The sequence below is a fragment of the Molossus molossus genome, unplaced genomic scaffold, assembly GCF_014108415.1.
Source record: "Molossus molossus isolate mMolMol1 unplaced genomic scaffold, mMolMol1.p scaffold_m16_p_14, whole genome shotgun sequence".
Classification (NCBI taxonomy): Eukaryota; Metazoa; Chordata; class Mammalia; order Chiroptera; family Molossidae; genus Molossus; species Molossus molossus.
The window spans coordinates 5,631,139-5,644,004 of NW_023425349.1; the positions used below are offsets into that span (position 1 = coordinate 5,631,139).

General features: G+C 48.9%; 2 protein-coding genes across 5 annotated transcripts in view; one reads left to right on the forward strand and one right to left on the reverse strand.

Annotated features, from left to right (window-relative positions):
• Positions 1 to 4,848, reverse strand: part of USP20 (ubiquitin specific peptidase 20) — a 29,783-nt gene extending 24,935 nt beyond the window's left edge. The window contains exon 1 of one of the 2 annotated variants that reach the window (XM_036260714.1): positions 4,779 to 4,848. The gene's annotated coding sequence lies outside the window, so the exon portion shown is untranslated. The remainder of the gene's footprint in view (positions 1 to 4,778) is intronic. The other variant, XM_036260716.1, reaches the window with a different exon arrangement.
• A 186-nt stretch (positions 4,849 to 5,034) lies between these two features.
• On the forward strand, positions 5,035 to 12,212 carry CUNH9orf78 (chromosome unknown C9orf78 homolog). Of its 3 annotated transcripts, XM_036262052.1 has the most exons (10): positions 5,035 to 5,152; positions 5,509 to 5,568; positions 6,880 to 6,931; positions 7,054 to 7,124; positions 7,653 to 7,730; positions 8,702 to 8,899; positions 9,618 to 9,754; positions 9,844 to 9,942; positions 11,588 to 11,711; positions 12,067 to 12,206. In XM_036262052.1, exons 1-9 carry the CDS (start codon positions 5,070 to 5,072, stop codon positions 11,677 to 11,679), a joined length of 870 nt encoding a protein of 289 aa, XP_036117945.1. In that variant the 5' UTR covers positions 5,035 to 5,069; the 3' UTR covers positions 11,680 to 11,711; positions 12,067 to 12,206. The 3 variants fall into 3 exon arrangements, with proteins under 3 accessions (XP_036117945.1, XP_036117944.1, XP_036117946.1); XM_036262051.1 differs by having other exon boundaries at positions 11,588 to 12,212; XM_036262053.1 differs by having other exon boundaries at positions 5,047 to 5,147; positions 11,588 to 12,211.
• The last annotated feature ends 654 nt before the right edge of the window (positions 12,213 to 12,866 follow it).

Consider the following 12,866-nt stretch of genomic DNA (forward strand, 5'->3'; position numbering starts at 1 on the left):
ACATGCTCTGCTGACAACAGTGGTGGCTGCGGTGGGCTGGAGGGCGAGGCCTCTGGCAGGAGCCTGGGAGGAAGCCGGAGTACTCCGGGCAGTTCAGCTGCTTTCGGATCACCCGGCACTGACCAGCAGTGCCAGCGGGCCCTTCGCCAGTCACTGCTGGGCATTACCTTTGCGATTCCAAGAGGAGAGACCTCAAGGGTCTGCAGAAGGCCACGGGCCTCTCCAGCTCTTGCCTTCTGTGTAGGACAGAGGCTCGGTCCCTTCCCACATGCCACTGGGACCCTCAGATCATCCCAATGACCCTGTGCTGCTCAGAACCCAACCCCCAAGTCTGGAGCAACCCCAGGCTACAGGCACAACCAGCGCACGCATGTCATCATTGCCCCTTTCTCGGGGCGGAGGGGGGCAGTCTCCAAAGATGGGCACTTCAAAGAGGGAGAGACAATGAGAGGCTAACATTTAAACGGTCACATTACAATGACAGGGTTCAAGGTTTCAATTCCAAGCCCCTCACGGAAGGCAGATTTTCGGTTTTTCACCGTTTGCCCCCAGGTCGAGTCAGCAAACTGCCACTTTCCCACACTGCTCCGAGCCGCAGTAGGTGGTTGGTTGGGTTTTTTTTTTTTTAATTGATTTTTTTTTAAATCCTCACCCAAGGATATTTTCCCATTGATTTTCAGATAGAGTGGGAGGGAGGGAGGGAGAGAGAAACATGGATGTGAGAGAGACACATCAGTTGGCTGCCTCCTACACGACCCTGACCAGGGCCGGGGATCAAACAGCAATCGAGTTATGTGCCCTTGACTGGAATCAAACCTGCAACTCTTTGGTCTGAGGGCCGATAGTCTAACCACTGAGCCAAACCAGCCAGGGCTAAAAACATATTTTTAAAAATTCTTAGCAGGAGGGTCCTACAAACATCCTTGGCCTACTGCCAGTCTGCTGCCCCCTGTTGTAAGCCACTGCCATTGCACCTCACCAAGAGAAGCGGGGTCGCTCATTTCACCCCCCACTGCACCCCAGTCACCAGCAGCTTCGGAAGGCACACAGCAGTGCCGACGTGGCCCCAGCTGTCTCTAAGGAGGTAATCAAGGCCGTACACAAAGACAGAACACGCTCGACACATCTGCTTTTGGCAACTCGATCCCCTTCCTCAACGTGGGCTGAGAAACTGTTCCAGGTAAAAGGCCCGGCCAGTGTGGCTCAGTGGTTGAGTGTGGGCCCAGGCACCAAGAGGGTCGCTGGTTCGATTCCCAGTCAGGGCACATGCCCAGGCTGTGGGCCCAATCCCCAGTGGGGGGCATGCAGGAGGCGGCCAATCGATGTTCTTTCTCATCGATGTTTCTATCTCTCTCTCCCTTCCTCTCTAAAATTAATAAAGGAAAAAAATTTAAAAAGAGGTATGACAAAATCAGATCCTAGATTAATGGGATAAAGGGCATTAGTGGGATGACTGACAGATTTGAATATGGACTAGATATTAGATAACAGTGTTTGTTGTGGACTGAATTGTGCCCCCCCAACTTTATATATTGAAGCCCTAACCCCCAGCACCTTAGAATGTAAATTTATTTGGAGACAGGGTCTTTAAAGAGTTGATTAAGTTCAAAGGAGGTCTTTAGAGTAGGCCTGAATCCAGTGTGACCGGTGTCCTTATAAGAGGAGGAAATATGGGCACACAAGGTAACTCCAAGGACGCACACGCAGGACAGACCACGTGAGGACACAAGAGGGTAGCCAACTACAAGCCAAGGGAAAGAGGCCTCAGAAGAAACAAAATCTCTTGACACCTTGATCTTGAACTTCCAGGCTCTGGAACTATGAGAAAATAGATTTCAGCTGTTGAAATCACCCAGCCTGTGGTACTTTACGGCAGCCCTGGTAGACTAACATGGTGTTACATCAACATTAACGTTTCTGAAGATTGAAACTGTTTGCTGGTTCTGTATTATAATGTCCTTGGTCTTAGATGTTCCCCCTGAAGTATTTAGGGTAACGAGTCATGATATTTGCAACCTACTCTTAAATGGATCAGCAATAATAACGATGATGATAATGAGAACATAAATATACAGTGTAAAATAATAATTACTGCATCTAGATAAGGATATGAATGAGATTTCATTCTATTATTTTTGTAACTTTACTGTAAGTTTGATTTTTTCCCCTCAAAATAGAAGCTTTTTAAAGATGCCCTTTCTCTCACTTAAAGAGCAGGGAGGGGGTCTTTGGGAAAAGGTAACCCTGATTCAATAGCAGGAGCTCCAGGATCCAGCACTTACTCTGAGCCAGGTGCGATGCCCACCTGCACTCCCAGGTAAGGACTGCTGTTCCTCACCTTCCAGAGGAAGAACGGAGCCTCCGGGAAGGGAAGCCACTTGCTGAGGCCACACGGTGAGGAAGTGACATAGTTGCAAGTGAGCCAGGTGTGTCTGCCTTCAGACCTTTCCCACCCCACCCTCAGTGCAAATAAATGGAGTGCACACAGTAGGCATTTAATAAAGAGTGAAAGGGGAAGACAACTGCACTGCTGGGAGAACTGGAGCCTGGGAGCAGGCCCTCCTGAGAGCAGCTGGTTGACTGTGCTGCTGGGAGTCAGTGAGGTGCCTGCCCCACAGCCAGTGCCCAAAATGCCAGTCGGAGGGGTGGTGCCTTCCCAAAGCACCCACAGCACCTCTCCGTCCTGACCCACCAGAACTGCCTGCCTCTTCTCCGAGGATGAAAAAGCAGGAGGAAAAGAGGCAGACGGGTAGGTCTGGCAGAGAGCCCGCCCATTTAGGGCCCGGGTGAGGCTTCCAAGACACTTCCTCCTGAATAAGAGCAGGCACCTTCCCCTCCCCGGGGCCTGCCTCCCCAGGGACGCAGGCAGGCAGGCAGGCGGTGCAGCCAGGCCTGGCACCAGCTGCTGAGACCAGGCCTCGGGTGCCCATTACTCATCATTTTCCTGGAGGTTCTAGCTACATCCTCCTCCAGCCAGGAGCCAAATTCCTCAGGACAGGAAAGGTGACACTGCCAAACCCCGCACAGACACAAGGACACCCCCGACCTGGTCCTCACCACATGAACCATCCCATACCCCACGCACCTGCACGTCTCTGCCCCTCAGAACATGTACCCTTTCCATCCTCCTGCCCTCGTTTCTCCAGCAGACTTCTAAGCAACTTCATTTTCCTTAACTCCCCAGTATATTCCTTCCTTCAGCCCAGTCTTAATTTGCCGAGAGTCCACCATCCTTCTGACTCTCAAAGCAGAACTGTCAGCTTCCTCCTGCCTTGGCAAGTCCTGCTTCCCACACACCTCGTTATCCTCATTGGCCTGCCCCACCTTGTCCCCGCCTGAATGGCCCGTGTCCTGAACTGATACTAACAGAACTCACTAAATCCTCCTAACCACCTTGGGGGTTGGCAACATTGGAAGCCAAATCCATCTCCACCGCCACCACTAAAGGAGGAATGACTGGGGCTCAGAGAGGTAGAGTAACTGGCTGGAGGTCACACCACTACGACACAGCTTTTGACCAAAGCCAAAAGGCTGTTCTGAGAAGTCCGGAGTCTACCGGAGAAGGCCATTTGCCTCAGTCCAGGGGAGAGAACAGCAATCTTAGAGGAAGCTGTGCCAGAGAAAAGTAAGGCATTCCAGAAATGCTGCCCAGCTTCAGAACGGTCTTCCAGAAAAGAGAACCAAAAACAGTCTCCCTCAGCCTGTCCCTCCCGCCCCTAGCCAATGAGTTGTAACCACACCCGCAGAAACACGAACTGAACTGCTCCTGTGCCAGGCACTGTGCACAACCTGCAGCAGAGGTAGGCCTGCGACCATCCCTGCTCCACCCTCCAGCCGTGTAAACCGAGGCACGGATTGCCTCCCTGAACCCCGGTGTCTCATTTGCAAAATGAAAAATAACTGAATGGACTTCACAGGCTTGTTGGGAGAGTTCAGTGAGATAATACTTAGCTCAGTACCTGCCACATAGTGAGGCTAAGAGGTAGGTAGAGCTTTGGAAGGAAAGGGTCCACCTATAATGAGAACAGGAAAACTAAGGGGCTCCTAAAAGGAAAACTATTTAAGGGAAAACTATTTAAGCAGTCTTCTAAGCTGCTATTTATGCACTTAGTTATTTCCTAAGCGTTTGTTGATGGTCGTATTTCAAATAAACTTAATCCTCACAGCATCCTGGGGTGGAAAGAGCAAAGGGCCAAGCGACAGTCCTCGTGACAAAGGACGAAAACAAGGCCCCCGAAGTCCCGGGAGGCGGCGGACAGACCCACAAGGGGCGGCCCTATGCCTCAAAACCCTTCAAAACATGAGACGCGCCTCTCCTCCAGGAGAGGTAGCTGGGGTCATTTTTGGCGGGGCAGTTGGCGTTGGGACTGTAATTAAGCACCACTAATAAATGGTCATCTTTTGTCCTTAAAGGCAAAAACACACGTCAGGGCCCAGACCCAGGGGAAACAAAAGTCAGCGCCCCGAGACGCCACACGCGTGCTTTCAACGCTGGGTCAGGCCCTGGCAGAATAAAAGAGATGGCGGCCCTGTCCCGGAGAAGCAACGAGTCCCCGGAAGCTCGAAGTGGGGCGACGGGACCCCAGAGTACCCCCTGGACGACGCCCGGAGGAGGGGAGGGGTGACGACGGCCGGGGGTTCCCGGGCTCGGATCACCTGGCCTCGGCGTTTAGCGCACTCGTCGAGGCCAAGCCCCTGTCGGCCGGGATCCGGGCTGGGGTCGCCCTGCTGAGAGAGGCCCGGCCCCCTGGAGCAGCCGGCAGTAGCCTCAAACTCACCTGCCTTCGCGACCGCGCCACCGCAGCCTGTCAGTCAAACGCGCTCGGCTGAGCCGCGCACGGTCGTGGGACCCGGCCGGCCTGGCCCCGCCTCCTCCCCCTCGGCTGCCCAATCGAGAGAGGCCTACGCTACCGGTGGGGCGTGGCTACTGGGCAGTGCGGGACGGGTGGAGCCAAGCGGGCTTGGGGCGGGGCCCCGCGGGGCCGGCGCTCTGACAGCATTGCTGCGCGCCGGAAGCGTCTAGGCCGCGGCGCCCCGGGCAGCGGCTGCACCGCGGAGCCGGCGCCACCATGCCGGTCACCGGGAAGACTTTCCGCCGGCGCCGGGCTGACTCGGAGTCGGAGGAAGATGAACAGGACTCAGAAGAGGTTCGGTGCGTTTGGAGCGGGGTTTCCAATGGGCAGGGAAAGAGAAGCTGGCTTGGGGACTCCCCACCGGCCAGGCGCCTCGTTGATAACATTGGTAATTGTGAAACGGTGTTGTCCCCTTCTGCAGACGAAGAAATGGAGGCTTCTAGGGGTGAGGCCGCCACCCCCAAGGCCGCATAATTGGAAGAGGTGTCCCCGGGATAGGCAGTGGATCTGATTCCCGGCGGGTCTAGGCGCAGTTCGCTTTCTGGACCACTGTGCCGGCAGCGGCAGCAGCAGCCGGCTGGGGTGCCTGTCGAAGCTGCTGTTTGACTCCGAGTTCCGCGGAGGGTCCCTCAACCTGTACCTTGCCTTTTTTCAGATTAAAACTGGAAGAGACACGAGAGGTGCAGAACTTGAGGAAGAGGCCCAATGGAGTGAGGTGGGTACCATGGGGGACCCGGAGGAGGAGAAGGTGGGGATGACCGCCACGCCCCCGACTGGGTCGCTATCACAAAATATCTCCTCTGACATGGCCCCTTTTAACCAGGAGATGCCTGAGCCGTGTGGTCTTAAAGTTTGCTCCAGAAGTGCAGAAACAGGTCACTAACTCGTGTTTTTATTGCACCCAATTAATTATGAAAGCACATTGAGTGTTAAGAGTTTGAAAAATTTAGAAAAGTATAATCAAGAAAATAAACAGCACTCATAAATCTCCCATCCAAAGGTAACCAGTGTTAACATTTAATGTTCTTTTCGATCTGTCTTCTTTATCTCTCTTGTAAAGAATGGTGAGGCCCTGGCCGATTTGGTTCAGTTGTTAGAGTGTCAGCCCACAGATCAAAGAGTCACGGTTTCGATTGGCGTCAAGGGCAGTACTCGGTTGCGATCCCTCACCGAGGGCGCTGAGGGAGGCAACTAGTCGATGTGTTGCTCTCACATCAGATGTTTTTCTCTCTTTCTACCCCCTCTCTCTTCCTCCCTCTCTAGTTGAGATAAATAGAAAGAAAAAAAAAATCCTCAGGTGAGAATTTAAAAAGAAAGAATGGTGAGAACTTTTATTCTATTCTGTTTTCAACTCATTATGACATTGTGGACATTCACTCACTTTTCAGATTATTTTTCCAAAAACCTTTTTAATGGCTATATAATACTCCACCACAAGTATTTACCATAATTTAACTAATTCCCTATTTGAGGATTTGTGGATCATTTTGTAAATTTTCATCAAATAAGGCTGCAATAGTATTTTCCTACTCTTGTCTTTAGCTTCATTTACCCTGAAAGCAAAAATCTTAGAAATGAGATTTCCAAGCCAAGATAATGCCAAATGGCTTTATAGAAAGGTTTACCTCTTCACCCGCCTCCCCTCCCCAGCATCTAAAGTGTTTGTTGAGCCCTGTTTTATCCTTTAAAAAAAAATGTTACTGTTTTTTTTTGAGAGAGAAACATCAATCAGTTGCTTCCCATACGTTCCCTGACTGGCGATTGAACCCTCAACCTGGGTATGTGCTCTGACAGGGAATTGAACCCGCCACCCTTTGGTGTATCGGACAGTGTTCCAACCAACTGAGCCACACCGGCCAGGGCTACCCTGTTTTATTTTGGTAGGCTTTCCCAGCTGCTTTGGTGCCCACCCCTCAGATCTCACCCTTGCATTAATATTGCAATCTACAAACTTCCTAAACATTCTCTCTCATCTCTGAAATGTGCCATTTTTTCCTCCCTCCCTTTTCTTTTTGGTTTTACTCAGTGCCGTGGCCCTGCTAGTAGGAGAGAAGGTACAAGAAGAGACCACTCTAGTGGTAAGTTGTGGGGTACCCCCCCGGAAGATGTGGGTGCTAGTCAGTGGATGATTGTGTTTTCTTAAGAAAATTCCTTGCCAATTATATAGATATTGCTTCTTAGCTGTATTTACTTTCTCCAGGATGATCCCTTTCAGATGAAGACAGGTGGTATGGTGGACATGAAGAAACTGAAGGAAAGGGGCAAAGAGAAGTAAGTGCAGGACACACTAAGATACAGACTCATCTGAAGTCTCTGCTGGGGTCTGTGTGCCCCAGAGACTTGGGCCTGAAGCAGTAGCGTTAGTGGGACATCTGCAGGTATCCTTAGTGCTTTTTAACTACATATAGTTTAAAAACAAAAGAAAATAAAAGTCTTTAAAAGTTAACTTAGACACAGATACACTCCTTTTGTAAAGGTGCATTGTTTATTGTCTTTCAAATCCATGTGGAAGTTTTCTTTTTAAATAAAAGAAATATATAAAATAAAATTATAAAAATAATACATTCAAACAATACAAAAGTAAAAAATAAAAGTATCTGCTAATTCCCCAGAGGAATCTCCAAAGGCCAACAGTTCGCATGCATATGTGTACTTTACTTACATATCATATATTTTTCCCTCAGCTATAAAGAGGATATCACACTTTTTTGTTGTGTACTTGTTTTATTGGTGTAACATCAAGCTCAGCCTCACTGAGTTGTGACTTTAAGGCTCTGCTTCACTGTTCTCTCCTTTTAGGATCAGTGAAGAAGAAGACCTCCACCTGGGGACATCATTTTCTGCAGAAACCAACCGAAGGGATGAGGACGCCGACATGTAGGTGTCAGTCTGGCTGTGAGCGATCGGTGGTGGGCTCCAGCCAGACACAGTCCAAGATATTTAGTCACAGATGACATTTCTCGAGTTATCCAAACACATCAGTATTGGTTCCTCTTGGCCCACCAGCCAGGCTTGAAAACTTTGAAAAGGTCTGAAAAGTTCTATAAAAGTGGTTCTTGAGATTTTAGATTCCTTGACTAGTAATATTTCCCTAAAACACTGCAGGGATGAACAGTGAACTTTTTATTTTGACCAGCAAGGCTGTTAAACAACTACCTTCTCCCATTATCTTTCTGTCCTCAAAGAACCTTACATAGAATAGCACCAGTAGATTGGTAGGACATAATTTCATAATGTAGGTTGGTGCTTTAAGTTGTAAATTTTAGCTTGATGGAAAAACTGAAGTTATTTATTTATATATATTTATATATGTGTGTGTGTATACTTATTTATTTATTTATTTATTTATTTATAATCCTCGCCCGAGGATTTTTTTTTTCTTTTTTTTTTGGTACATGCCCCTAGCAGGAACCGAACCCGGGACTCTCTGGTCTGCAGGCCAGTGTTCCAATTGCTGAGCCAAACTGGCCAGGGCAAGGGTATTTTTCTATTTATCTTCAAAGAGAGAGGGAGGGAGAGAGTGAGAAACATTAATGTCTGAGATACACATTGAATGGTTGCCTCCCGCATGACCCTGACCAGGGCCAGGAATGAATCACAACCGAGGTACATGCCCTTGGCTGGAATCGAACTTGCGACTCATTGGTCCAGAGGCTGATGCTCTGACTGCTGAGCCAGACTGACCAGGGCTGAAGTTATTTTTATTTTTCCCACCACTCCACGGACTGACGAAAACTTCATCATGGAGCATCAGCGCTCTGCGGGCCAATGCTGGGGACCACTAATCTAAAAGATGCCTGCTGTGAGCTTCCTGCCCCTTCCTGAGACCTGTGGATTTCTTGATTCAGGATGAAGTATATTGAGACAGAGCTGAAGAAGAGGAAAGGGATCGTGGAACATGAAGAGCAGAAAGTAAAGCCCAAGAATGCTGAGGACTGTCTTTACGAACTTCCAGAAAACATCCGCGTTTCCTCAGCAAAGAAGACGGAGGAAATGCTTTCCAACCAGATGCTGAGCGGCATCCCCGAGGTGGACCTAGGCATCGAGTAGGTTTCAGACCCATGGCCTCACCTCTCCTGCCCCTCGGCTGAAGGAGGAGCTCTCTGCTTTCCTGTTAAAAGTTAAGGGGACTGTGTCTTACCTGTCTCCTTGGAAACCCACATGAACTTATGTCCTCTGGTGGGCTGAGATGGTTGTCCCCGGGAGTTCCTCTGAAGAGTTGGGCAGAGTAGTTAAAAACACTTAAGGGGTCCTGACTGCTGACAGCCAGTGTTTGTTTTGATTTAGCCTTTTTCACAGCTCTTGAGCTGTTCCAGTTAGGCCCTTGTATTCTGTTTCATTCGAGCAGGAGCAATGCTCAAGGCTTAGCCACCCCATGACCCTCCCCTCATTTTTACTACAGAACATCTGCCCTAAAAGGGGACTGTCGTGGAGGAAGTACAGTGGTCAGATCATCTTCGGGTGGAGTAGAAAGTTGGGAGACCTCTGGGTTCTCACCTCTTTTCTGGCCTTTCTAGCAGTTCTTTTTACTTCTTGAGGCTCAGTTTCCTCTCGATCAGAAGAGAGTTACTCCCGCGTTTCTGATAGCAGCGAGAGCTCCATGAGAACGTGGCTGTAAGGGAGTCGGTACACTGTGTGGAGTTGGGTCCCAGGAAAGATGATTTCCTTATGCAGTGGTGGGCTGCCAGCCTCACCTGTCACTTCCATCTGAGGACCAGCGGTGCGGTGATCTAATTATGTGGCATGGCTCCTTTCTCCCCTTAGTGCTAAAATAAAAAATATCATTTCTACGGAGGATGCCAAGGCCCGTCTGCTAGCAGAGCAGCAGAACAAGAAGAAAGACAGTGAGACCTCCTTCGTGCCCACCAACATGGCGGTGAATTACGTGCAGCACAACCGATGTAAGCCCCTCTCGCATCCCTACTTCATTGATTTGAGGTCCCGGGTTCCCATACTTTGTCTGATATGTCCCCTGGTCTCTTTGATCCAGTTTATCACGAGGAGCTCAATGCCCCCATACGGAGAAACAAAGAAGAACCCAAAGCCCGTCCCTTGAGAGTGGGTGACACAGAGAAGCCAGAGCCTGATCGTGAGTACAGCAGTGGCCTCAAAGCTGCCCAGAGTGGTCACATCACTCGGGGGCCTGTGGAGGCAGGGTGAGACTCAGTGGGTATGGAGCTCTGGCTTCAGGGCCAGGGCATCTGGGTTTTGGTCCGTGCTCTGGATTGTGGCCTTGTGCCTTCCGCTTTGCAAGCCTCGGTTTCCTCATCTACAAAATGGGAATAGTAATAAAACCTACCATGTGGGGTTGCTCTGAGGATTCACTGGGCTATCAAATAGAGAGACTTAAAAAATTAGAAAAATTTGCCCTGGCCAGTTTGCCTCAGTGGTGGAGCATGGGCCTGTAGACCAATGAGTCTTGGGTTCGATTCCTGGTCAAGGTTGTACGGGAGGCAGCCAGTCAATGTGTCTCTCTCACATTGATATTTCTCTCTCTCCCTCACTTTCTCTGACTATTGGAAGATAAGTAGAAAAATATCCTCGGGTAAAGATTTAAAAAAATAATTAGAAAATTTCAATAAATGAAAGGTTATTCATGCCTGGTCGCTGTGGCTCAGTGGATTGAGCATTGTCCCATGGACTAAGAGGTCCCAGTTCGATTCCCGTTCATGGCATGTGCCGGGGTTGCAGGCTCCATCCTAAGGAGGGGCCGTGCAGGAGGCAGCCAGTCGATGTTTCTTTCTCACAACGATGTTTCTCCCTCTCTGAAAACATCAATAAAATATTTATAAAAAACAAGTTATTCATAATTTCACCACCCAAAGACGACCACTGTTAACATTTTTTGTACAACCTTTCAGGCTTTAATAAATGTTCACATATAGGAAACTGTATGTACACTTACTAGGATCTCAGCGTTTTCCTCAGTAGGCTGCCCTGCAAGTCTCTCCATGTCAGGAAACACTTTTTCTTTTTCAAAGGCCATATCACGTTCCACTGGAAAGAGATGTCCTACAGTCTGTCCATTTCCCTCCGGCTGGCGCTTAGGTTGATTCCCTTTTCCCGTTAAACACTGCTTGGATGCTCATTCTTGTCTACAACACGTCCGTAGACTACATTCTGAGAAGTCACCAAGTGGTCCTCTAGAGGTGTGATGCTCATCGTTCTCCCGCCAGCAGCGTCCCACAGTGCCCTTCCCACATGGTCACCTGCACTGGTGGCGTCGTCATTTTATCAACAATGGGATGATTCTGAGGAAATGCGGAATTTGCTGAGGCTTCTGAAAAGCCTCTGATTCTTCTTTCTTACTTGGGAAATCCTTTTCTTAACGTCTTGGTTTTCTAGTCTTTGATTCCCAAAGAGCTTTGTGTTAAACACATGGTAAGCAAGGGCTTTGGAGTCACCAGACTTGGGCTCAACTCTCAGCCTACCTTTACCGCTTGAGCAAGTCACCTAACCTCTCTGAGCAAAGATGGAAATATGCCCCTGCTAGGATTGCTGTGAGGGTTCAAGGCAGTCATGTCTAAAGGGATTTAGCGCCATGCCTTGTACATAGTCAAACTCAATGCAGCATGGCCACTACAGCTCACCTATCTGGATGCTGATGTCAGCGTAGTTTGGCTGGCCCCTGTAGGCACTGGAGCGCCTGTGGAGAATGGTGCTCATCCACGTGGACCTAAAGGCTGTCAGTGACTTCCAGTATGGCCAATAGCTTTTCCTCTTTTCCTTCACAGGGTCCCCCCCGAGCCGCAAGCGGCCTGCTAATGAGAAGGCCACTGATGACTATCACTATGAGAAGTTCAAGAAGATGAACAGGCGGTACTGAGGGTGGCTAAGGGGAGATGTGCAGAATGGGATGTAAGTAGCACTGTCCCACATCCCCCATGATAAGAGGCTTCCTGGACAGCAAACTGAGCATTTGCTAGCAGACTGTTCCACACACAGGCTCTACTTGTCTAGCTTCTTACCTGCTGGATTTTTCAGGCTCTGAATTTGTAACCTTTGAAACAAGACAATATGTTGTTTTCTTATTTGGGGCAAACTGTTCTTGTGAGCGTTATTAAATCTTGTTTGTAAATATGTTGATTTTCTCTTAATATTTGCCCTGGCTCAGGAGGAAAGAGTTGTGTGTGTTCAGGGTGAGATAATATTGTGTTTTTATTATTATGTGTAATCATGTCTTCTACTTCCAATAATCTGGAATGGATTTCAGAAATGCATCCTTCACTGTTCCCAGTGGATCCAGCAGACAGAAGAAAAACCTAGGATGGAATCAAGAGGACACTGGTGCCCTGGCCAGTTTGGCTCAGTGGTTTGAGCATCGGCCCATTGACTAAAGAGTCCTGGGTTTGATTCCGGCCAAGGGCACATATCTCGGTTGTGGTTCGTCCCCGGCTTCGGTTGGGATCGTGTGGGTGGCAACCCATTGATGTATCTCTCTCACATCGATGTTTCTCTCTCTCTCTCTTCCTCCCATCCTCCCTCCCATTCTATCTAAAGATGAATGGAAGAATATCCTCTGGTGAGGATTAAAAAATAAAGTAAAAATAAAAGGACATTGATATTTTCTGACTTTTACAAGTTACCTGTTTCTTTTCATTAAAAGAAAAAACCACCTGTCTCTGTCACTTCCTCACTTTGGCATTAAATATGAAATGAATCTAGCCTTCTTGTTCGTCTTGTGTCTCCTCCCACCAGCGTGGGGCACTGAGTTCAGACCGGAGGTTGGGCAGCTCAAACGCAGAACTGAATGACTGAGAGGGCGCTGCTCATGTGATTCAGGAGAGCAGACAGGCTCCCACTTCTTAGCTGCCAAGTACAGTGCCACTTGTGCTGTCATTTTTCCTTAGGCATTTGAACAGTTTGGGATGAGGAAATAACAGGTCTGATGATTTCTGGGCTGATTAGAGTGTGCATTGTGGTAAGAGAAGTTTGGTTTTGGAATCAGATCTGAGCCCTGCTCACAGCTTATTATTATATCATTGGGCAAAGGCCTTTCCCTCAGAGTCTCAG